This window comes from Penicillium maclennaniae (genome assembly GCF_028827695.1).
Source record: "Penicillium maclennaniae strain IBT 15551 chromosome Unknown utg000005l:1.0-2652337.0:1.0-2654196.0, whole genome shotgun sequence".
Taxonomy (NCBI): Eukaryota; Fungi; Ascomycota; class Eurotiomycetes; order Eurotiales; family Aspergillaceae; genus Penicillium; species Penicillium maclennaniae.
This window is the reverse complement of record NW_026623217.1, coordinates 484,204-508,784: the sequence shown is the minus strand read 5'-3', so window position 1 is coordinate 508,784 and position 24,581 is coordinate 484,204. Positions and strand designations below refer to the sequence as shown.

Genomic DNA, 24,581 nt, shown 5'->3' with positions numbered 1-24,581 from the left:
AGATATGAGATTCATCGAACTGTCTATCACGTGTGAAAAATTTGGGCTAGAATAGTGAATCTCCGAACAAGGATCGAGAAAGATTCCACGGGACTAAGGTAGTGAAACCGAAGTCGATCCATCTTGCGTCTCTTGGGACCTTAAAGAAGATCAAATGAGGTGTTGCCCGTCGCGAAAACAAGATGTCAATCTTATTCATTATTCAGCTCTAGCCTCCAAAGGGTTAGACAGAGGCCACAAGCCACAGAAACTAAAAATTCGAGGGAAAGGGCAGTTGTAGCCGAGTGGACACGTCAAGTGCTTCATGGACCTGCTGGGCATTGCAAGTGAATAATTGAGGGTTTCAAAGCGTGGCCATTTGGCCCATAAGAACACGCTAAAGGAGGAAAAGGAACCGTGCATCTATAATTGCAGTCGTTCAGACCCGCCGTGGGCGATTCGCCGTCCTAGTAGACGCGTCTTCAGGTAAACCCGGGGTTCACACTCACCTGAACCTTTTTCATCTGGTCGTTCTGAGTGCGGGAGTCCAGAAAGACTAATTTTGAGTTACTTCTCTGGGAATAATATAACGCATGGGCTTACCTAAATTTGATCGCAAAGAAATAAAATACGTATCGCAATGGCGGGCAGTCGGATGATTCAGCACTTTGTGATAAATAAAAATATCGTGTAGCGTACTAATATAGACACACTTGGCCTTCCAAAATACGCCTTCGTGTTCTCCTGTCCTATAGTCCACCATCTCCAATGGCCGATGTTGGCGGGCAGATAGACAAAAGCGGACCTCTCTAGGAATTCCCTTTGGTGGTATATACAAAGTACCCTCGTATGTCCTCCTATATCCTCCGTTTTATTCAGGCCCAGTCGTATCTAGTTAACCCTTAGTATTCAGTGTATGGTCTGGCTAGTATACCTTCAAGTAGAATTGTGCTTAGTAATATAAGCCGGTATGTTTCAGTTACGTATACTACGGCTTACCGTTGTGATAATTGTGTCTTGTTCAGGGAAGCTGTCTGAAACGAAGGCCATGCCTGATTGGTGGTAAGAGAAACTGATGTTATCTGACTCCTTGATAAATGACTCATATAGGGGTAGACAAAGAAACGATACGATCATACACAAATCCACTTCTTTTGGGTCTTTAGGCTTTTCATGCTGATAAATGCGTACGGTAGCGTTAGCCGATTGTTTCTGTCATCTTAAAGACTACTCGACCAAAATTGCCAATGACTCTTGTAGAGCTTTTTGGGCAACTCACCTTTCCACTTGGCGAGCCCTCGATTCTGATTGCACACCGCCTTCCCATGTGTCGATCTAAAGAGCGGGGCTTCCTCGTCTCAGCCTCAAGGCGTCAGGCTGGGACATGCCACATTCGTCAACCAGCGTCTCGTCGAAATGAGCGAGCAGTATACCGTGGGTATCATCTGCGCCCTCGCGCTTGAGGCGACAGCCGTCGTCGCAATGCTAGACGAAGTCTACAATGACATGATTGAACAAGACCAAAATGACCATAATTCTTATCGGTATGGTCGCCTAAACCATCACAAAGTTGCCATAGCAAGTCTTGGTTCCGGAGTATACGGTACCAACTCTGCGGCCGTGGTGGCAACGGACATGAAGCGAACATTCAAGAATTTGAGATTCGGACTGATGGTTGGCATTGGAGGTGCTGCCCCCGTGCCTAGCTCAGAAGAACAAGATATTCGTCTCGGCGACGTGGTGGTTAGCAAACCCACAGGGACCTACGGGGGTGTTGTACAGTTCGACTATGGCAAAACCACTCAAGAAGATGGACTTGTCCTGAAAGGCAGTCTACCATCCCCTCCATACGCTTTACTCACTGCCCTCAGCAGGCTAGAAGCCGATCAGGAGCTTGGGGAGTGTGGAATCACAGACTCTTTGTCCGCCATGTTTGAGAAGCGACCTGCTATGGAAAAGCGATATGGATACCCCGGTGCCGAAAACGATGTCTTGTACGATGCAGAATACGTACATCCCAAGCTCGAAAGAACGTGCGAATCATGTGAAATCTCCAAACAGGTTTCGCGAGGAACACGGGGCTCTTCTGAGCCTTGGGTATTCTTCGGTACTATTGGTTCAAGCAATACGGTGATGAAGGATGCTATTACGAGGGATCGGCTTCGAGATGATCTCGGCGTCTTGTGCTTTGAAATGGAAGCGGCAGGCCTGTTCGATTTCCCTTCCATTGTCATCCGAGGTGTGAGTGACTATTCAGACTCACACAAAAATGATCGATGGCAGAGGTACGCTGCAGCTACGGCGGCAGCATGCGCCAAAACACTGCTTGGGTATATTACTCCGGCAACTGTGTTCAAACAGCAGACAATCACTGAACTAATCGAAATCGAGAGCAAGAAGACCAGGGATATGATGGAAGCCAATCGCGAAAATGACCAGAGAACAAAGTGCCATCAATTCTTTGACGTTCTTCCCTATCAAACATACAAGAACGTCAATCCGGACAGAGAAGCACAGACCTGTCGGTGGGTGTTTGATCATCCTCGATACAACGATTGGATCTCTTCCTCGCAAGACAACCTGCTATGGATCTCTGCAGATCCAGGATGTGGCAAATCTGTGCTAGCTAAAGCTCTTGTGGACGAAGTCATCCCAAGAGATTTCACAATTTGCTATTTCTTCTTCAAAGACAACGAGCACCAAGAGGATATCTCCATGTCACTCTGTTGCCTCCTACACCAACTCTTTAGCCAGATCCCGCAACTTTTGTCTCATGCTGTTCCCATCTGGCAGCAGAGGAAAGAAACACTCAAGAAAGACCCTGATGAACTTTGGTCACTTTTTATCAAAGCCGCAACCGACTTGGGAGCTGGTAATGTTGTGGTTGTCTTCGACGCCCTGGACGAATGCTCGGAAAAGGGTAGACAGCAACTTATAAGGCGTCTCAAAGCCTTCTACTCTAAGGCTATACAAGAAACTCCGCGGAAGGCCAATTTGAAATTTTTTTTGACTAGTCGACCGTACTTCGATATCGAAAGTGAATTCAAAAAAGAGATTCACTTGCCAGCAATTCATCTCGCCGGAGAAGCGGAAAGCAATCAAGTCAAAGCTGAAATCGATGTTGTGATCAAATCGAAGATGCGGGCTCTGATGGAGAAATTGGGGCTTGACGAGGAGATCAGAGGTAGCATTGAAACAAAAGTTCTCTCCATGGAAAACCGAACATACCTTTGGATTAACCTCTTCATGGATGATTTGGAATACCGAGTCAAGCGAGGGGAGAAGCTCCGGGCTCGAAATCTCGAGCAGCTGCCTTTGACCGTCGAGGCAGCCTATGAGAAGCTACTTGATCGGCACACAAGCGACTTCCGTAGCCGCCGTGACGCTCTGCTCCTGCTCCACCTTATCGTTGGGGCAAAAAGACCCTTGACTGTGAAGGAGATGGACGTGGCCTTCAATCTAGCTCTGGAAAGCCCAGAAGATACTTTGGTGTATGAAATTGACCGTGAATTCCTCGACGGAGATCGGCTTGTGACGAGGATTCGAGCCCTTTGCGGCCTTTTTGTGACTATCGTCGACAATCGAATCTATCTCATTCACCAGACAGCCAAAGACTTTCTGCTAAACAGAAACACCCACATTGAGAATCTTTCCGATGTTCTTATGAAAGAACAAGACACTGTTCAAAGCGCGAATGCGAAATGCTGGAAAGCATCCATTCACTCTTCACTATACAATTCTTTGTGGGCACGCATTACAACCTCATGTTTATTGATTCTTGACTTTGAGTCCAATGTTCTGATTACGGTCCACGGAGACCGCGGCCAAGTTCAAGTGTTGTTCAGATACTCTGCAATGTACTGGGGTGACTACTTTCTGAATTCGTCGAGCTCGAGACAGCGTTCACTCCAGTCCCACGCGCTTCGCCTGTACAAAGCCGCCGAAAGTGGCTCTAGCATGTGGTTTGATGTCTACCACCGAGCTCATCTGAAGTGGCTTAAATTGGATAGCCGACCGACCTCGCTGACTATCGCTTGTCTTCTGGGCCACTCACATTGCGTGGAGTTGATGCTTCCTCAACGAGAGCGCACTACATCAACCAGCCTTGAGTGGAGCCTTGGCTCAGACCAACTGGATCCTATCATGGCATCCATACGAGCAGGTCATCTAGAAGTAGTCAAGCTTCTTTTAGATCGCGAAAAGGTCCAACTTGGAAGTGAACTTTGCGGACTCGCTATTTTGGTATCATCTGTTCACGGCCATAACACCATACTCGAAACACTTTTGGATCTCGAAGAGTACACTGAAAACAAGAATTACCCACAGGACCAATCCTTTACCGACATTCTTCAATTCACTCTCACCACTGTTTCCATGCTTGGGTTCGTAGAAGCTATGAAGCTTCTCGCTGCAAACAACACCATCTTCCATCCAATTTTTGATCAAGTCATTGATGCAGCTGTAGCCCACAATAGACAAGAAGTCTTTTGGGTCGCAATGAATAAAGAGCAAAATCCTCCCAAGTCCGAAAAAGAGAAGCAAGAGATTCTCAATTATGCATTGCGGATGGCATTATATTGCGATAACATCAGTTTTGGAAGACAACTCTTAAAAAAAGGTGCATCCCCCGATGGAAACATCTCTTCTCGCTCGTTCCATCAGAACAGTCTGGCACGGAAGGTCTCTGCGTTAATATATCATTCCAAAGGTCAGGAACTCTTCTCGACATTACACGTGTGCGTACTCGCAGAGGCAATGAAAATTACCGGAGCACTTATGCTTCAAAAGATCTTCCAAACCATCGTACAGGCCAAAATTCTTCCGCTGATGAACGCGGCTCTGATGGGGAAGATAGAGATTGTCTCTCTCCTCGTTGAGCATGGTGCCAACATCAACACAATTTCGAAAATAAAGCTACCGTCGTTAAACCATACGACCGCATTAGGGATCGCGCTTGATAAGAATCATCGCGAAATCGCTATGCTACTTGTAAAGAGAGGAGCACGTGTTCAGCAGCACCTCCCATTCAACAAGAAAACTCTTCAATTGAATTTCAAATCTGTGATAATGGAGCTGCTGCAAGATGGCTTCAGCGTAGACAGTGCCGGAAGAGATGTCTACATCGAAGCCATACGCACAGCAGAGCATCTCCATTGCCAGGATCTCCTCGCCAATCTTCGGCAGTATGAGCCTTCTCTCACCGACGTGGATGTCGGCAAGGGTATTCCAAATCGAGGTTTTGGCCTAGCCAGAGACTCGCGGGAAGAACGCGAGTTTCAACGACTCATGGAAAAGTTTACAGTATCACATGCCGGCGGCCACCAAGATATTTTACCTGATAATGCCACACTAGCTGATCACGCCAATGTACATAAGCACTGTGATCTCGGTTCTTTGATCGATAAAGGCCTCGATATAAACGGACGCGGGAAGCATTTTGATAAAATTGCACTCCACTGGGCAGCAGAGAGGAACCAGAAAGACCGCGTTGTCATGTTGCTTGAAAGAGGGAGTGATCCCAATACTCTTGATTATTTTGGGCAGACACCTTTGCACTATTCGGCGGAAAACGGATATGAAGAGGTTACGCGCCTGCTTCTTCCTGTGACGGATGCTTTGATTGTTGATAGGAAGGGTCGGACTGCGTTAAACTGTGCGAGAGTCAATGGTCATACGAATGTGGCGCAAATGCTTGTTCCTCTCTACTCTACGGGTAGGAGGGAAAAGACTCTCTCGTACTGTATGAAAAAAGGAGGATACAGTGCATAGATCTTGCTCAGATTTTGCCTAGGTTGCAATGCAAGGATCTTTGGCAGCTCGACTCGAATCCACATAATTTAGACCATGCGGCAAAAGAGAGAGCTGTTTGACTAGCACTCTTTGTCTTCAAAATTATCTTCTACTCTGGCACGCATTAGCTCGTTTTGTGCCGACTACATAGTTCGATCTGATGAAGAAGTTTTCAAAAGACAAGACTGCAAGATCTGTGTGAATGATAAATTAAAAAGCAAAAACATACAACAGCAGGGATTCGCTGGTGGTCACCCACCCAACTACTAACCTGCCGGCGTGTGGCTTAAGTACGGCTGAGCGGACGGGAAGCCCTGTTCTCCACACCCTATGGTCGTATGTATTTGGAACTTGACTAGAGTAAAATACAATCTCTTAACATTACTGAAAGTAACTAATTGACGGCTGCTTTAGCGTGGCTGGACCAAGGGTGAGAAGGGTGAGTGCGCAATAGACAGGGTGAGATTTTGGGTGAGATCTGGGTGAGATTTACCCTCGGTCGCCCGAATATTGCACTGACCCTCTCACCTAAGCTCCAGATACAGCATTATTAGTTCACCTCGAGCTTGCGGAAACCGCGGTCTCTTAGCACTTACTGTAGACATCTCATCGAACTTCAACTTATGATTGACGAGATTAATAGCGAGGCTAACTCTGATGTCGCCTTAGGCCAAAGGAGTGCTTAGTGTCTAGACACTATCAACGACAGGTGGACTGAACATAGGTCAACCTAGGTGGCCTGATAGCTTAGGATACGGGGATCTACTATTTGTTTAGAAAACGTATTGAAGAGCTCTGGTGAATTTCCGTATACAGATGGGATTTCAATGCAACTTGGTTTAAACCGCCGCCGAGACGTAGCAGTATTCGCAGATTGTCATAAATTTAACTCAACACTAAATGTCTGCGAAGGAACAAGAGTGATAGGGCCTGAAGTTAGGCAATAGCTGGGCACTATGATGGAGGCTATTAAACGAATTATTAAGGTTGATCGGGAAAGTTCTAGTCTATGAGACGAGTAGACCTAGCACTCACCCGCCCCGCGGGTCCAATATTAGGAACCTCCGCCTCGTCAGGATATCCGTACGGCATCATTCAAACCGATCTTTACGCCTGCAGGGAGTGTTGTGTGTGTGTATCGTCCAGTCTGCATTGTCAGACAGCCATCGAGCCGTCCCCTTTTCATTGTATATTAACACCTCAGTATTCTAAATTTTGCTTCAATTGTACAATATATAAGTAGGTTTTAATTAATAGGTCATTCTTTCCTAACACCGACTCTTCTCTTCACGGAAGTCGCCTTGGTTCGAAGACTGTTGTTCAGGGAGACTTCGAAGAGTTATCCAAGAACTTGCATGGAGCCAGAACCCGAACTGATTTGTGGCGAGAGATCAAATGTTAGAGCGTCGTGCCGTTCCAAGCGTCGCTAACAACGAGATGGGTCGGGCCTTTCCGCGGGGCTAGATGCTAGTAAGTGCATTGAGGACCGGCGGAGGCCATCCGAGGAAGCCTTTGCGCTCACGCTTATCACCAGACTTTGCCTTGATTAAGTCGTACTAACAGACGCCGCCCGTGGTTCCATAGAGCTGGCTCACGGTAACGTCACCTAGCTAGATATCATGTTCTTCGTCCGGTCGAGCGATGCCGCCGCCTATACTGACCAAAAGTCTAACACGAATGGATAGCAGAGAGACAATGAGGCTCGAGGCCGTGGTCGCGGCCGAGGCAGTTCCGTAGACTCCGGAGGCCAGAGAGGCAATAACAATATTGTGCTTCCCCACGCGACCCCACGGATAGACGATCGCGTCGGTTTAGTGTTCTAATGAAGCCGGTTGGAACTGCATGTGTCTTATTCAGCATCGCTTCTGCAGCGGCCCGCTCGATGGGAAGAGCAGTGATTCATGCGATCGCGTAGGAGTCGGGGCTCTCGGAGACGTTGTGGGTTGCCAAAGCGCGGAGGGAAGCGCACAAGGCTATTAGATAGGCCGGTGGAAGATAGTGTGTGCACTGTCCTGACCGCCAACTGAAGGGCCAAATTGGAAGACCGGAGAAGAACAGGGTGAAGGAACGCAGCCGCAGGCAGGCTGGTTGGAGATGAATTGTCTTTGGATGAGCGTCAGCCACACTCGATGGATGACATGATTTGCAGTAGACTACTGCGATCAGGTCATCGCATTTTACATAATGTGGAAGACACGATGACTGACTCGGCACTTGAGCTTAACATATGAGCCTGGGTTCATTTGATTCTCGAGCAATTCCAGTTCTTCAAACCAAGATCGCTGCCTGTTTTTCCTGACCCATCCTGTCGATTCAACATCTCATAGCCATGGTTGTCGTCGCTTAGTTTCCGCGAAGATCAAGCTGAACTTTTCCTCAACTCACTTATAGTCTTCCTCTCTTCGTCTGTTTCAGCTGCATCGAGAGCGTCCGCTTTCAATTTTCTTTCGCGCGCTTTTGCCTCATCGTATTGTGCGATAGGCAACCAACCTTCATGTCCAACTCCAACCGCATCCTGGCAAGCCTGTAGTTGTTCATATGCTTCAGATTGTGCGCATGCTAGTCGCATACACTCAGTCGATTCGTCATCTGCAAACAGAATTGGACAAGGTTCTTTCCAGTCATGACTAAACTCTCTCCATTTCCTTGTGAGTGTAACCAAATCGGCTTTCAAGGTGATATTGTCACCCCCCCCCCCAAGGGTCACTGGCATGGTGAAAAAGCCGCCGCCTTAGTGTACTGAAATCGTACGTCAAGGCATCGTAATGCTCAAAGTTCATGTCCGCCGTCATCTTAACATAGAAATAGTGAAGTTGACGTCTGCGGAATAGTTCCGCTTGCTGGAATCTTTGCATTTCTTCCAATTCATCGAAGTTGCTTGGCAGACTAGGAATTTGCAATGATTCCGAGATTGCGTCACCATAGTTCTGTAGACTTTTTGGAATACCGCATTGTAGCAACAATGGAAGAACGGTACTGTGTTGCCAATCAATTAAACCGTTAATCTCTAAGTCGTCGGAAAGAAAAATGTTGTTCGGTTGAAGATCAGGATGTCGTAAGATTGGGCGATGAAGGGCTGGGCAATCATGCGGTACGAGGTGGGGCGCAATTTGGAGATATTTCTCAAGGTTCATGATATGTTCTAGGTGCGATTGAGCCTGGTAATTGTATACCTCCCTGAAAAGACGCTGAAACGGCTGAAGAGCTCGTCCGAATCTTTTCAGATATGTAATCTTATTTGTGGCGCCAGCAGTGAGGACTGCTAAAGAATCTTGGTCTTCTCACGATCCACTGTCAGCAACTTCCAACGTTCAAATCGCCAATCCGAAACACTCACATGGTCCACGCTCGACAGACAAGTCGAGCCTTTTCCCGTACCATAAAGTAAGCGAAGTATCGGGGCCAATGCAGAAAGTACGGGCTGATCCTGGGCTTGGAACAAGAACTCGGCGGCCATTCTTGGGCAAATCATCGCGGTAGTATAAACTTCCACTTGCTAGGAATCGCAAGCCGAACAGACGAATTCAAGCTGCACAAGTTTTGAAACAATAATACTTCTCTCCTGTCCAGACAAAGTATACCAGATATCACCCAGATTCTTTCCTTGCAAATTCCATGAATATGTTCTGTACCTGCGAATTATCCGCAACGACAGAGTACACAAAAATCTTGGGAACTGGGACACTATGAGAACGGAGAAAGTCCATCGTTGCAACTTCACTTGCGACCACTAGGTAGTTTGGCTCGGTGACCGGGTATGGAATGCGTGCAACAAATTGGAAGCCGTCTCGTACGAATCCTCCCTCGGCAAGCTTCTTGAACCCGACGATGTCGTAGGCGCTGGAGTTCAGGGGGATTGAAAGGACGTCTCCTCACCCGGTGTCTCAAGGCATCATTATAGCTAGTCGCAAATCAGTCAAGCAATACAACATGGTCGATGTGCTAGTCCGCAACGTACATCCATCGCCCGGATGTGTACTCGAACAAGTCACAACGTTCGGCCATCTTCAGTATTGTAGAAAAAGGGCTTCGATGATCCAGCTTGTCTTATAGTTTGCGGTGGATGAGAAGGCAGAGCTTTATAGGTATTATGGCCTTCTTTACGCGGTCGGTCGGGTCGCGTCCAGGAAATGCCTTAGGTGAGTTAGCAAGAAGTTATGTCAGCATTTATTGGTAAATAGGCTTTTTCTAGGCACGGGCGGCTTCGTAGGCCTCAAATACACGAGATTTAGGTATATTAGGTTTTATAGGTATCGTAGGGAGTAGGAATAGCTTCAAAAACGACACATTATGGGAGACTTACACTACCGCTAAGAGTTGTCCTATCGGTGCTGCACACCCTCACCGCCAGGCGGGGGGCGCTATAAAGAGGCACAGATAGCCACATCATTCATACTTGAGCGCACGTGACCACGCGCCGACGTTGATGTCTAATCTAAACACCGTTCGTCAACAGGCTTCTTACCACAAGCTTGACGGTCGAGCAACAAAGTCCCGGTGTCGCGATGACTAGGTCTTCCTGACCATAATGCTATCCACCGTCCCCCTCAATGTGGGACGCAAACGCGTGTTTGGCTCCGTCTTCTCCCCCGCGTCGCTCGAGGCTCGACCACCGTTCACATCTACTTTCAATCTCCATCAGACCCCGCTCACCTCATTCCAGTCTGACGACTCCTCGTCGACCGTGAAAACCGCATCCCAAGCGACTGCCATCTCGTCCGCCCATGACCCACTCGAGGACCGACAAGCCTGGGACCAAGCGTGGTCTGCGGCGACAGCCTTTCTATCTGTCCCCGACCGCGGATTTGCATCCATTCATGAATACAAAGACACCGACGGCAGTGAAGCTTTGAAGGACTGGAACAGACTCAGTCCTCCGTCGAAAGAGACTGGCGAAGCGCTCGCGTATTTGACAGCTGCGGCTCAGAATGCGAAGATCACGTCAGGCGCGACTAAGCCGCAGGACCTGGTTAGCTGGTATGGAGGTGAAATTCGGAGACACTTTTTGATCAACATTCGTGGTGGGCTGTATGAGGTATTTATTAAGAATAGTGTTGCAGGGAATTCCGTGCCTAATTTGTCGTTCAGCTTTCGCAAAACCCCAAGACAGATGGTCTTTTACGAACAATTGTCGACTGCTTACAACTTGTTCGTCGAATTTACTTAGCGCCTATCGTGCACTATCTATTACCCTTACTACCGGCGACCGAGCAAGGACGAGTGTTGACTCAATTACAACGAGGCTTCCACGCAGTTGTCTCATACTCTCTTCCGTGGGCTCAAATTTCGAAACTCTTAGCTGAGGACCTCGCCCAAGAATCTCTGGTCATCCTGGGAATCGATACATTATTTGAGGAATCAAACAGCGACGATGACAGCCAGGATGGCATGGAAATGGACCGGCAATTCTCCGTTTCGTATGAAGCATGGAAGCAGGAGAGTACAGAATCTCGAGCACACATGATGACGGAGGGCGAGCAAGAAAACGTCACAGTTGCTCGAGATCGTCTTCTGGCGATTCTAAATGGGTTGCAGCTCGTCGGCCTTGGTGGTGACAAAGCCCAAAAAATCTTTGCCGGCGTAATGAACATCATGATCACCGAGTTTGTTCGCGCAGCGTATACTGGAAAGTGGGCATCTCCGACCTCTGCTGTTCAACATCTAAAACACTGGATTGAGAATGTGTTTGCGCGACTCGCCGTGCAGGTGCTGGCTATAATCCACACGCCACCGTCTGGCAACCAAGCGTCTAACTCTCTGGATGTAAGCTTTGGGGATGTGGAAAAGTGGCAGGAGATTGGCATTGCTCGTCTAGGAGCTCTACGTACCAGTGAGCTATTCGATGTGATCGTCGATTGGCCTGCGAGTAGTGGCGCCGCTGAAGATTTGCGACACTTCACAACGCATCCGGCGGCAAGGGCCTATGTCACGCAGTCATTTATTGCAACTTTGAATCAGCGTCTGCTGCACCCTGGTGCCTCGACCGTTGAGATACTGCAGTTGTATATTTCAATCATTCGGGCCTTCCACCTCCTGGACCCGAAAGGTGTTCTCCTGGACCGGATTGCTCGACCAATTCGACGATATCTGAGAGATCGCGATGATACTGTCAAGGTGATCGTTAGTGGCTTGCTCGCTGAACCACTGGCCGCAAACAAGCAAGCTCTGCCTTCCAGTGGTGACACATTGGTCGAGCTGTCCACAGAGTTGGCAAAGGCACACCAACTCTCTATGCAGAACAACACAATTGACCTGGACTGGGATGATATGAATTGGGTACCAGACCCGGTCGATGCTGCGCCTGACTACCGAAAGTCGAAGAGCTCCGACGTCATTGACAGTCTAATCAGTTTGTTTGATTCCAAAGAAACATTCGTCAAGGAACTACAATCTCTCCTTGGTGACCGTCTCCTACAGAAGCGCGAAGACTTCGATCAAGAAATCTCCGTTCTGGAGCTCTTGAAGGTCCGATTCGGCGACTCAGCACTTCAAGCCTGCGAGGTCATGCTAAAGGACATATCCGACTCTCGCCGCGTCGACACCAGCGTCCGCAAAGACCAAGGCCTCTCTAAACCCCCGAGCCGCATGAACACCAAAAGACCGACTGTACACATGCCTGAATTACACGCCAAGATCCTCTCGCGCTTCTTCTGGCCAGAAATTCAAGACCAAGAATTCAAAGTACCTGACGAGATCGCCTACCTCCAACACCGCTATTCGACCGGCTTTGAAAGCCTGAAACAATCCCGCAAGCTCACCTGGCGTAATGGTCTCGGCCAAGTAACCGTCGAACTGGAACTAGGCGATCGAACCTTCGTAGACGAAGTCTCAACCTGGCAAGCAACAGTCATCTACGCCTTTCAATCTGACGACGAGGAAACCACCAGATCAGTCACCGATCTCGCCTCCGAATTAGACATGGCTCCTGCCCTTGTCCTCTCTGCTTGTCTGTTCTGGGTGAGCAAGCGTATTCTCATGGAAACATCTCGCGACACATTCCGCGTCCTCGAATACCTACCCACTGAAACAGAAACACAGGAAGACTCAGCAGACGTGCCCAGTCAATCTACAGATACAGCCAACGCTGCCGCAGCGGCTGAAGCCGCTGCTGCTGCTGCTGCGAAAAGAAACAGCTGAAGCTGTGGCGATGGAGAAGATGAATCTGTACTGGCAATTCATCGTAGGCATGCTTACCAATCAGGGTGCTATGCCTTTGCAGAGGATTGTTATGATGTTGAAGATTGTGGTGCCGGGCGGCTTTCCGTTTAGTAACGAGGAGCTGAGGGAGTTCCTTGCTGGGATGGTTTCGAAGGGGAAGGTTGAGATCGTGAGTGGGGGGAATTATAAGCTTGTTCATTAGGTTCAATGTCAATGGGGGTGCATGGTTTGGCGTTAGGTCGTAGCTTGTATACCCGGATGAATGAAGAGTTTTATCTATCGTGTTTTGCTTGGTGAAGGGCGTAGTCTTCAAGTGAGGCATTTCGAAGGTTTCGTTTATGCACTGCGATGGGAGCAAATTTTCAGAGCAGACAACGGAAACATAATCCAACATAAGGATTAGGGCATATGCGTGCAAAGTTTCGAGAAAATATATGAAATCTTGGGTAAGAAGCGCCAGGCGTGTCGTTATTCAAATCTGCGCCATGTCGAAAAGCGATCAATAGCGGTCTACCGATTTGTAAACTTACTCTTGCGATTGCAGCGTGATGGCACTGCAAAGTGAGATATATCGAAACATACCGTGTGTATGGAACCGACAAGTGGGTCACTCTCGCCAACGTCGAGGAACTCACCTCAAATCAGCATGTACATCGCGAAAGCTTTTCTTATCCTGGTAACGCGCAGATCGTCATCAGTGAGGCCATATGTATCAGTCATGAAGTGTTTGGTCCATGGCTTTTGCTTGCCCTACCAGCCTATACCTGTCCTGTAAGATCTACAGCAAAAAGGAATTTGATGCAACTACAAAGCAGGATGGGTGTGATGTCTGGGAAAAGATCGTCCGATAGCGGTTCAAGTGTTTCAATTGCGGCCATCACCGTGAAATACCCTTCCCTAACTAACATCAACCGGGTATCATTAAGTGATCTCCAAGACCACAACTCCGTAGATTGCAATGCCCTGTATGCTTAGGCAGTAAGAGAGTACAAATCAAATCAAATAACACCATGCCGTGCTTTAAATATGGATACCTTATCATCATAAAAAAGAATCTCTTGTAACGTGAACCTCACGTGTGATATGCTTTCGTCGAGGTCTGCGTCATAGTCGTCTTCCGAGGAATTGCTGGACATGAGATCAGGGTCTTGCTGCGCTGACTCGTCCTCGTTGTCTTCGTCTGTTATGGCAGCGGGGTCGAAGACGAAGTCGTCACTCCCCGCAGAGGTGTTGTTTGCTTGGGGGGTTTCAAAGTCGCCAGCGGACGTTGCTTCCAGGATTTGATAGCATTTGGTCTCTAGTCCGATGTATGTGATTTTGAGGTCGGGGCGGATGCTGACTATGTCGAGGACTTGGAGTGCGAGTTCTTTGAGGTCGCGGTGGAGACTGTGACTTATGTTGAGGAGGTATAATGCGCGGAGCTGAGCCATGTGGGGGAGTCGTTGGAGGAAATAGTGCTGGAGGTATTATTTTCGGGATACATGATGACGGGTCAGATTGTTTGCTTACCCAGTCCCGGTAATGCATCGCCATTCCTAGCTCTCTTAGCTGCGGCATTCGCCCGCTTGTCACGAATGAGATCATTTCGTGATTGAACATCCATTTGTGCCAGCGATGACTCATTGCGTCAACATTCCCATGTCGATTGTCTGATATCCCGAATCTTTCGGAAGCATCTATTGATACCTTTCGCAGGCTCAGTCGATGCTTTCGAAGGATGTGTTTGTAGATGGCATCAATATGAACAGATGATTCATAGCCCGCTCCTTCATTCAAGTACACACTCTCCAAGGTATTTGGGGCCAAAGTATCTTTGATGAAGAGCATGAGATACGAAGAAACGGTGTCTGTTCGCAGATTCTTGATATTCAGCGAGTACTCTGGGGCACCTGGTGCATCATAGCTTGATTGACCCTGGTTAGTGTTATGCGATCGCTTTGGTGGAAGTGCAGGCGGAGCGTATTTACGACGAAGAGCTCTCCACAGATTCTCGTGATCGTGGCATCGCATCAGCGTAAGAGTAGTTAGACGAGTCCAGTCCAAAGTTGGCAAGAGTGTTGCTATAGAGAGAGGGACACGCTCCAGTTCAAGAACCTCAAGGTTCAACTGTTCATCACTTGACCGAGCGAAGAGGTCTGGTAAACGAGCTGGGCGATGAGGGGATGCAGAATGTGACTCCCCGCTGGGCTGATTGAGACCAGTTGATACGCTTGCAGTTTGAGTGGAGGTCCCATTTTTGTGTTGATCTTTAGGCAATGATGCTGAAGAATCCGAGGGGACGAGGCCACCATCCGAGGAAGTCGTGGCATCGTCGTCTGTCTGAGTCTCGGGTTCACGTCTTGAAAGAACAGTAAGAACTCCCCCAGTCTTCGGCCAGCCCATCGAGGACTCCCACAACGTATCGGTTCTCCTTTTTGCAAGTTACCCAATTAGCCAAATGTGCCTTGATGGAAATGCCAATGCGCAGCTCTACTAGACCACGACGGGATCGTTCAATAAGAACACCCAACTCTTCCACGTATGCCGGTTCGTCGATGTCGAGAACCGCAACACTCTTGAGCGGCGGCAATACAGATAGAGATGGATGTTCCACATGCCGGTATTTTTGAAGTGAGCGACCGCCAGGAGTCACGTTCGACATGCGCAGAAGGTTCTCCGAATTATCGTGCCAACGCACCCAGATGCGCTCTAGACGACAACGACGACCCGGTCGGTCTGCAAGTGAAGCGAGTGCTAGCCATATCTCACGAACAACGCCCGTCGGCATGTCCCAGACAAAGGCCTCGAGGTTGACCATCCGCGCGACAGCCAACGCAACGAGTGTACCCAGCATCTTGCCCACCTCTCTGTTCACGGAGTACTCCTGAACCCAGCTCACTGGACCATTTCCGATGGAGAATGTGCGAGTGTACTGAGCGTAATAGTTCCCTCGTCGCGGTTGAAACCCAAATTCAGATCCACGCGTCTGCGACGATTGATGTCCATAGTCGTCACAGCCGCAGTTTGAACATGCGCAGACCGGTTTGTCGTACCTAGGAGGTGACGGGCGATTAAAGACGTCCTCCCCCATCACTAGCGTTGATAACCCGTATGACAAGGCATCCACTCCAGAGTAGTCCTCGGTGGTGGGATTCAGCGATTCCGGCCAGACGATGTCGAAGCGTGAGTACATGTGCGGAATTGTCAAGGCATGGAGCGCAGAGCATGTCAAAGCAAGCGAAGTGAGGTCGTTAGTATGCGTAACCTGTCACATGTCGTACCTATTAGCTTCCATTATCATGTGTGGCATTCAATTGAGCCCAGCGCGACGGAAAGTTGCTCACCTCCTTGATAATGTCTTTGAGAACATCCAACGGCAGATCCAGAAGCTGCATTCGTTTCGTACCTGCTTCCGTGTCCGATAGGATCTCCATCGAAGCTGCGGTGCCAGGCGTCGATGTCTGAGTGGGATTATGTTCATCAGAGCTAGGGCTTGAAGCTGTATGCTGCAAATGGAGATGGCCGAGTGCAGTCGGTAGATGATGCTTAGTGATCGCGTCGGTTTCTGCAGAGGCAGTGCTTTGGCTGGAGACGAAGTCCTCATCTGATGATGACGCGCGGTTGGATCCTGGGCGATCGGCCCAGTCCAAACCGGCGTCTGCCATGAGATGGTAAGATGTCTAATACAAGATCACGAAGTCAGAGCGAAACTTTCCATGCACAGACATGTCAAATTTCCGAAGGGAAGGGAGACATTGCCGTTCAAAAGGAAATGAACTGGGGAAGCAACAAACTAAGTGGAGTGCAAGCGGATCGCGCCGACGCCCCGTGGATCACCTGCGCCCGATACGGGTTACGTAAGGAGATGCTCGTCATAGATCGGGGTCCAAAAGACAGTGCCGAAATCAACAACTTCAGAATTGTCTCCCGTAGTCCTATGATAGCCTCTGTGAACATGCTCGACACCCAGGCCATGGAATATTAGTAGGCCACATATATGGGAGGATCATTCACTCCTTCATCAAGCCCACTGCCAGTACTTGTACTGTAGTAAGGAAGATTAGCTTTTAGGACAATATCTCCCGCTAGCTAGAAAGCACTTGCTGGACTTGATCTATTCTCCAGTGAGACAATCTGGCACTCGCCAAGGCACTTTGTTCGGTATCTGGAGGAGCCATACTAGCTGGAGGATAGCGTGTATTGGAAGGAAAAGAAAAGAAGGGAAATCATAAGGATGGATTCTATCTTTTTAGAACGCAGGATTGCATAAAGTTAGTTTTCAGGGTGGGCCTAGCCCAGTACATTCTAAACCATCACTCTGTGCCAAACTTATCTAGATTCATAGCAGCACTGATACACGCCAGATGACTGAACGCTTGGGGAGTATTGCCCATTTGCTCACCAGAAATGGCCACTTCTTCAGAGAACATGCCCAGGTGGTTGGAATAGGACAGGATGTTGTCGAAGTGAGATAGGGCGAGTTTCCAAAGCTGGGGAATCGGTACGTCGTACCTGGCAGCCTACACGTTCAGAGTGGCTTGATTAGTGATAAGATGTGTTGAAATTGCAGAAAGAATACCCACTCGAGCCATGGCTTCAACTAGCCAGAAGGTTACCATGATAAAGGCACCCTCGCCTCCGGTCATTCCTGTGGAACACAATATCAGTGACTACCCGGGAGATGAACGGGATTTTTAGAATGGGGCTAGCACACCATCATTCGCTTTCACATGGTCGTAACGGAAGACCATCTTGGCACTGGACAGACCCTCCTTCTCTGGAGATTTGAGAATCTGCTTCAGAGTGCTGATGAAACGTGGGTCGTTCGGCGCAACAAAGAACACCAGCGGCGCAATCAAGATGGATGCATCCAGCACTTCTCGGCTTTCATAGCTCTGGCAGAAATGGCCCCGGTCTGCATTATATCCTTTCTCCATGATCTCGTCGTATAGTTCGTCGCGGATGTTGATCCACTGGAAGCGATCGGGGCAGGGGAGACTGGAGCGTTTCTCTGCTAGGCGGACACCACGGTCCAGAGCTACCCACAACATAACCTTGGAGTAAATGAAGTTCTGGATCTGGCCACGAGACTCCCAAATGGACATGTCTTTCTGGTGCCGCGCGCTTACGCAGTAGTTCACCATGCGCCGAATTGCAGACCACTGGTCGTAGGTAATAGGATTGCCATACTTGTTGTATAAGTAGATGCTGTCCAGGAGTTCGCCATAGATATCCAATTGGGTATGGAAGACCGCTGCGTTCCCAATGCGCACGGGCTTGCTTCCTCTGTATCCATCAAGATGCTCCAATTCCACTTCGGGGATGTCACAACCGCCGCGGATGGTGAACATGAGCGGCAGGAAAGGTCGCGTACTTCCTGCGTCGGCTTCCTGGAGAGCGTGCGGGAGGATCCGTTCGAAGATAAAATTGACGTAAGCCTCCGCCTCGCAGCTGTAGCCCATTTTCAGGAAGACGTACAGGGTGAAAGCCGTGTCGCGCACCCAGGAAAATCGGTAGTCCCAGTTACGGGAACCGCCCACTTCCTCGGGGAGGGCAAACGTAGGTGCTGCAACGATGGCACCTGTGGGCTTGTAGGTGAGTAGCTTCAAAATCAGAAGACTACGCTCGACTGTCTCTCGGTAGTGACCACGGAAGACGCATTTGCGAGTCCAGTCCGTCCAATAGTCAAAGGTTTCTTCCTCCATTTTTGCTAGGTACGCGTTCATCATTGCCGAGCTGGGAACCGCTTTTTCGGGACTGTGCAGTACCAAGTGTACCGTCTGTCCCTCCGACAAGGTGATCAAAGCCACTAGTCCGCGACCCTTCAAATTTGGCCGGTCCTCCATGCTGAACTTCGCCTTGGGGTATCCAAGCTTATCGGGCTCTTTCGAATCAGCGAAGATTTCAAGTTGTAGACGCTCTGAATCGCTCTCAAAATGAGCCGTCTGAAGCTGGTTTTTACCCATGTCGTCCTCTAGTTTCGCGCGAGCTATGTGCGAGTCTCGGGCGTAATTGAATGCCGGAAACATCTCCACCTTGAGCTCCATTTTGCCACGGCCACACTCCAGCTTTCTGATCAAGCCCGAGTGCTGCAGGCCTGACTTGAAGCGGTTTGCTTCGGGCTCGGTGCATGGACAATAGCCCGATAGCACGCGACTCGGATGACCACCCTTCTTGGGGCTCACTGGGAAGTAGTCCAGCATCGTCACGACACCATCTTGGTTGGTCCATCGGGTTTCCAGGAGGTTCGAATATGGCAAGTATCGTTGCTTGCTGTGAGGATCGTACACACAGTCTTGGGGCCCAACGGCGAAGAAACCGCCTTTCTTGGAGTCCAGTAGACGACAAAAGACCGAAGGCGAGTCGAAGACTGGCCAGCACATATAGTCCAAGCTACCAGCCTTGCTCACCAAAGCACAGGTATGCATGTCTCCGATCAGTCCATAGTCTTCAATGGCAATATATCCTGGGTCCCCCATATTGACGACAGAAGTCACGAACTGGGCCAGTGAAAAGCACGATCAACGCGTGAGTGTTTTATTCGATGGAAGACGATAGCAGGCGGGTCAGCGAGCAGCTTCAATTCCCAGTCGAGCTGTGAAGAAGCAAAGAGGATCACACGCTAAAGTCGCGGTTTCGACCGTACAGACCCGCCATATAAGGATCTACGCCAGAAGCACAAAGAAGGACGACATGATGATGAGGGTAGGCTCTTTCTGAGGTCATTTCGATGCTCTGGGGAGATGGTATCCCGATAGCTCCCCCAATGATAGTACAGAAGGCATGTGCTCTGTTCAACTTGGGGGGCACATCATCATTATGTTGACTCCTAGCGAGGCTGAACTAGGTCAGGAAGTGTCCTGCTGGACTCCCTGATGAGATTCACGAACAGACGAAGAGACTCGGTCCATTTGCTAAGGGTCCCAAGCGAGCTCAAGCAATTCGACACGAGACCTCGGGCACTGATTCCTGAATAGATCAAAGCCTCATTGAGTGTTCCCATCCCCATCACCCCATCCTCGTTCGATTCCCCAATTTCGACAGCTTCTTCCGGAACTTGAAATCCACCAGTTGAACGGGAGAACCACGAACCCGACGCAGTACGATTTCCCTTGGACCCCGGATCGACCGGACTGTGGATCGACTATAAGTGGATCGGTGGCGGGCCAGTCAGAGATGGAGAAGAGCGGAGTGAGAAAACACCGCCTTCGCGAGGAGAAATGTCTCGTGTTTCTTCATCTTCGTGACCGCCACTCCTTTCCAATTTGACGTTCTCTATCTCTCTCTCTCTCTCCTGCTCCCTTTCTTTCTATCCATCTACCGATCCACATCCTCCCCAAGGGTGCACCGCCGTGAAACAACTCCCGGTCGCACCCTCATGGGGCAGGCACTTATCGTCTTCCCCCTTCCCTCCTTTTCGGACCGTGTCTAGCCCCATCGCAAACATTCCATAATGGGGGTTACAGGTGGTCATCATCGTCGGCGGAGCTCAATGCTCACGGGCGCGGCAAGATCCTCACATGCGGCTTCCTCGGATCGGAGGGATGAAAGCCTGCGACCAGGCGAAGCAACGAAGTGGGACGAGGAGCCTCTGACTGCCGAGGACACAGATGCGTCGGATCTATCAGCATCAATCGTCGATAACAATCAAGACATCGAAATGAGCTCGGACGATGACCAGTATGATGAGGAGACTGGCCTAACAGCTAGTCAGAAACGTCAACGCCGGCGCCGGCGCCGGCAACGCAAAAAGCTGGATGCCCGTATCGCAGATGTCAAGTCGACTCGATCGATCTTTCACTTAGGTTTGGCAGATCGCAATGTCGCCAAGAGGCTTTCTGTCAATGGCGGGCTGATCCTCATGTGGTATTTTTTCTCTCTGTCCATATCGATTGTGAGTGACCTTTGCCCCATTTTGACATGACACACAGAGTTAACCCGATCATGTCTCTACAGTACAACAAATGGATGTTTTCCGAAAGCGACATCGTTTTCCCTTTCCCTCTCTTCACAACTAGCTTGCACATGCTTGTCCAATTCACCTTCGCCGCTCTTTTACTATGGATATTCCCGTCATTACGCCCGCGCCACCCACCGCCGTCACCCTCGAGCTCGCCAGTGGTAGTCTCCGAAGCCAACGGGCCCGTCCTCACCAAGCTTTTCTACCTCACACGTCTCGTACCTTGCGGTGCTGCTACATCCCTCGATGTCGGACTTGGCAATATGTCCCTCAAGTTCATCTCTCTTACCTTTCTCACAATGTGCAAATCCTCTGCCCTCGCTTTTGTCCTTCTCTTTGCGTTCCTATTCCGCCTGGAAACGCCGTCTGTCAAGTTGATCATTATCATCGCCACAATGACGATCGGTGTGGTGATGATGGTTGCTGGAGAGACTGCTTTCAACGCACTTGGATTTACGCTGGTCATCGCATCTGCCTTCTTCTCAGGTTTCCGATGGGGTCTGACTCAGATCCTCTTACTGCGGCATCCCGCTACGTCGAACCCTTTTTCGACACTATTTCTCCTTACACCAGTCATGTTTCTTTCTTTGATTTTCATCGCCCTCGCTGTTGAGGGCCCTAACGATATTCACCAAGGATTCCTGAAGCTCGCCGAAAAGCACGGCACCGGTGTCGGTGCTGGTTTGCTTATTTTCCCCGGTGTTCTTGCTTTCTGCATGATTTCCTCCGAATTCGCACTTTTGAAGCGCTCTTCTGTTGTCACTTTGAGTATCTGCGGTATTTTCAAGGAAGTCGTTACAATTAGCGCTGCGGGTATCATTTTCCACGACAAACTCACTCCTGTCAACATCACCGGTTTGGTCGTCACCATCGGCAGCATCGCTTGCTACAACTACATGAAAATCTCTCGCATGCGCAGCGAAGCCGCGGAATATTCGAGTCGTGAGGGAACTCCTGAATCTGACAGCGAGGACGATGAACCTAGCGGCGGCGAGTTCGGTGAGTACAACCGAGTTGCCGGCCAAGATTCAGACCTTGTCAGCCCCGTACCCGCTGAACATCTCAACGACGACTTGCATGTTTCTTCCGCGGGTGGCCAACGGCGATCATTCCGCGTCCGGGCCAACGGTGCCAGGCGCGGACTCAGCATTTCCACCTCCACTATTCCCGAAGACGATGGGCCTTCTTCTCCTATCAAGTCGGCCCCGCCGACAGTCACATCGATGGCGCAGGCCGGGGGTTTCCCACATCTTGATGCATTTCAACGAGAAAATTCTCCAGGTGTCCAATCCACCGCTTTCATGTCACCCGTCCGCCACCAAATGCCGGGCCCTCACTAACCTCATCTCTCTTTTGATCACCCTCTCTGTGGCTATCTATAAGATATCTGATAATGGTCGTCTGTACGGCAATACGTCTACTCGACCTCTTTGGGAAGTCTAGAGTCTGCGACTCGCCTGTCTGAGCTTGGGCATGGCATATTACCACAGATGTAACGCTGCCTTAGTTTTAATGGAGCAACGACTGTATTGGGTTCATAGTAGATGCGAATTTGTCTTATCTTATTTGCATGAAGGCACTTGTATTCGTTGCCATCGGGTTGATTGATACCACCGATTCAAATTCTTTCTTGGGGCTTTCATAGCCTGTTCATTTCAATATACGGACCTCTCGAGTTGATATGGTAGCCTTAGTAACATCATTTTGTCTGACCCAGTGGTTGACATGACCCGAGATAACGCCAGTATCAACAACACCCTTCCTCATCTTTATCAACCTTAATCATTTCAACAAGACTCTTCTGCTTTCCCTTCCCTTTAGCCCCCTTCTTCTTCTCCGCCTCCATCTTCCGCTCAAACTGTTCCATTCCCTTCTCGCGCATCTCGCGCCCTTCCTCCGCAAGCTTCTTTTCAAGAGCCTTGAACTCCTGCCCTTCAGGATCCATCCCAATAAGTGACTCAAGTAACTTGATTTCCCTAGCCCAAACACCTGGATCAGGAACAGCAGGCGGCGCAGCGCCTGCCGGCCTCTTCGGTCCCTTTTTCTTCTTTCCCTCGCCCTCACTCTCGGCCTCAGCTTCGCGATCGATCGGCGTCTCCAGGACCATCGGCAACCCCTCGAACCGCGGCTCATTCATCACATTATGAAACGCCCGCAGCCCGAGGAATCCAGTCCCGATATTGGCATGTAAATCACGCTTACTTCCTCGCGGAGCCTTAGAGTCATTTAGATGTAGAGCGCGGAGGTACTTAATCCCGATGAGCTCGTCGAATTCAGTCATGAAAGCTTTGAATCCCTCCGGCGTAGCGAGGTCATAGCCCGCGGCGAAACTGTGGCATGTATCTATGCAGATCCCGATGCGGGAGTGGTGTTCTTTTGGGATTAGGGCAAATAGATCGCGAAATTCAGAGAGTTGGCCGCCGATTGTGTTACCGTGGCCGCACATCGTTTCAAGGACTGGAACTACGGTTGTGGTCTCTGTTAAAGCTTTTGTGAGGGTTGAGGCGAGCCGGCCAAGGGCTTCCGGGAGGGGACTTTGATTGGTACTTCCTGGGCTATGCGGGATTAAGGTCTGGATTTTAGTGGGAGGAGGAGGACTTACTGAAAGTTGTAGAGGGTTATGCCGAGAGCCTCGCAGCGGCGAAGATCCTCCAGGAAGGAATTGTAAGCTTGATCTGACTTAGCTTTGTCATTCTGGGCTAAATTGACAAGGTATGAGCCGTGAGGAAGGATGTGTCTGGTATCTGGTTAGAGAGAATTTGGTCGGAGGCGGGGGAGAACGTACTTGGATGCATCGTAGTTCTTTTCGATGCATAGCTTGCGGAATTGATCTCGAACATCATCTTGTAGAGGTGGGTTGTCCCATTTTCTCTGAGACTTGAGGAATAGAGCAATCGCGTTTCCACTCGATATACGGTTAGTCTCACTGTCACATTCGGAGGTAGAGAGACTCACCCGATGTGCTCGCTGTTGTTTATGGAATTGAAAACACCCTTTGCGGCACTTACATGAGCGCCGACAAACATTTTCAATCCCGTAGTTCGCGGAGCCAGCGGCATGGCTTCGGCTTCCTTCTCTTCTTTAGTCTTCCTGGTCCGCTTGGCAGGAGCGGCTTTCTTCTGCGGGGCGGCGGCCTTGCTTTCAGCCTTCACATGGACGTCCTCTTCTGTCTTGATAGCAAGTTCGGCCTCGTCTTTCTCGACGACGGAAACTGTTTCTGTATCCTCAAGGGCCACCTTCTTAACAGAAATGGGTCGGATTCTCTTGGCCCGAGCACTCTTTGGCGTGGACTTAGCAGGCGTCTCCTCTTTGGGCTCGAAGTCCTTGTCGACCACTTCTTCTGGCTCTTCTGATGATGAAGCTTCCTTTAAATTGATATTTGATCTTTGCCGTTTGGATCTTCGAATTGGAGAGCCGCCCGTTGTCCCATTGCTCAGATTTCGTTTGTGGCTGGCCTTGGGCTCTGTAGGGACCTTTATTGGTGATTGCATGGAGACCTCGTTATTTGTGGAGCCGGACATCGTACTCTAGAACTGGATGGCGTCCTGTGGTTGATGCCACAGCGGAGTTTGCAAAGCTATGCGATACTTGCGGTCCCGAAGCTAATGAGTCTGCGATTTGATTGGGTGTGGACAAGGAATCTCGGAGGCCCCGACAAGCATAAATCGTCCGCACCCAGAAAATTGTCGAAAGGTCGAGTTTAATTGGGCAAGTT

General features: G+C 49.6%; 6 protein-coding genes across 6 annotated transcripts; 3 read left to right on the top strand and 3 right to left on the bottom strand.

The window, feature by feature from the left end:
- Positions 1-1,395: 1,395 nt before the first annotated feature.
- Positions 1,396-5,748, top strand: N7477_005421 (uncharacterized protein; the record flags this gene model as incomplete). Its single annotated transcript, XM_056967084.1, has 1 exon — positions 1,396-5,748. One exon carries the CDS (start codon positions 1,396-1,398, stop codon positions 5,746-5,748), a length of 4,353 nt encoding a protein of 1,450 aa, XP_056821838.1.
- Positions 5,749-10,297: 4,549 nt separating this feature from the next.
- Positions 10,298-13,129, top strand: N7477_005420 (anaphase promoting complex subunit 2; the record flags this gene model as incomplete). Its single annotated transcript, XM_056967083.1, has 3 exons — positions 10,298-10,804; positions 10,858-12,829; positions 12,897-13,129. The coding sequence occupies 3 exons, from the start codon at positions 10,298-10,300 to the stop codon at positions 13,127-13,129; spliced, it is 2,712 nt and encodes a 903-aa protein (XP_056821837.1).
- Positions 13,130-13,848: 719 nt separating this feature from the next.
- Positions 13,849-16,571, bottom strand: N7477_005419 (uncharacterized protein; the record flags this gene model as incomplete). Its single annotated transcript, XM_056967082.1, has 5 exons — positions 13,849-13,890; positions 13,962-14,384; positions 14,437-15,242; positions 15,286-16,171; positions 16,251-16,571. 5 exons carry the CDS (start codon positions 16,569-16,571, stop codon positions 13,849-13,851), a joined length of 2,478 nt encoding a protein of 825 aa, XP_056821836.1.
- Positions 16,572-17,219: 648 nt separating this feature from the next.
- Positions 17,220-19,385, bottom strand: N7477_005418 (glycoside hydrolase family 15 protein; the record flags this gene model as incomplete). The annotated part of the gene is made up of 3 exons (XM_056967081.1): positions 17,220-17,426; positions 17,490-17,554; positions 17,621-19,385. 3 exons carry the CDS (start codon positions 19,383-19,385, stop codon positions 17,220-17,222), a joined length of 2,037 nt encoding a protein of 678 aa, XP_056821835.1.
- Positions 19,386-20,359: 974 nt separating this feature from the next.
- N7477_005417 (putative nucleotide-sugar transporter) lies at positions 20,360-22,206 on the top strand (the record flags this gene model as incomplete). Its single annotated transcript, XM_056967080.1, has 2 exons — positions 20,360-20,800; positions 20,863-22,206. The coding sequence occupies 2 exons, from the start codon at positions 20,360-20,362 to the stop codon at positions 22,204-22,206; spliced, it is 1,785 nt and encodes a 594-aa protein (XP_056821834.1).
- Positions 22,207-22,613: 407 nt separating this feature from the next.
- N7477_005416 (DNA-(apurinic or apyrimidinic site) lyase APN1) lies at positions 22,614-24,387 on the bottom strand (the record flags this gene model as incomplete). The annotated part of the gene is made up of 4 exons (XM_056967079.1): positions 22,614-23,421; positions 23,469-23,603; positions 23,652-23,771; positions 23,822-24,387. 4 exons carry the CDS (start codon positions 24,385-24,387, stop codon positions 22,614-22,616), a joined length of 1,629 nt encoding a protein of 542 aa, XP_056821833.1.
- Between the last annotated feature and the right edge of the window lie 194 nt (positions 24,388-24,581).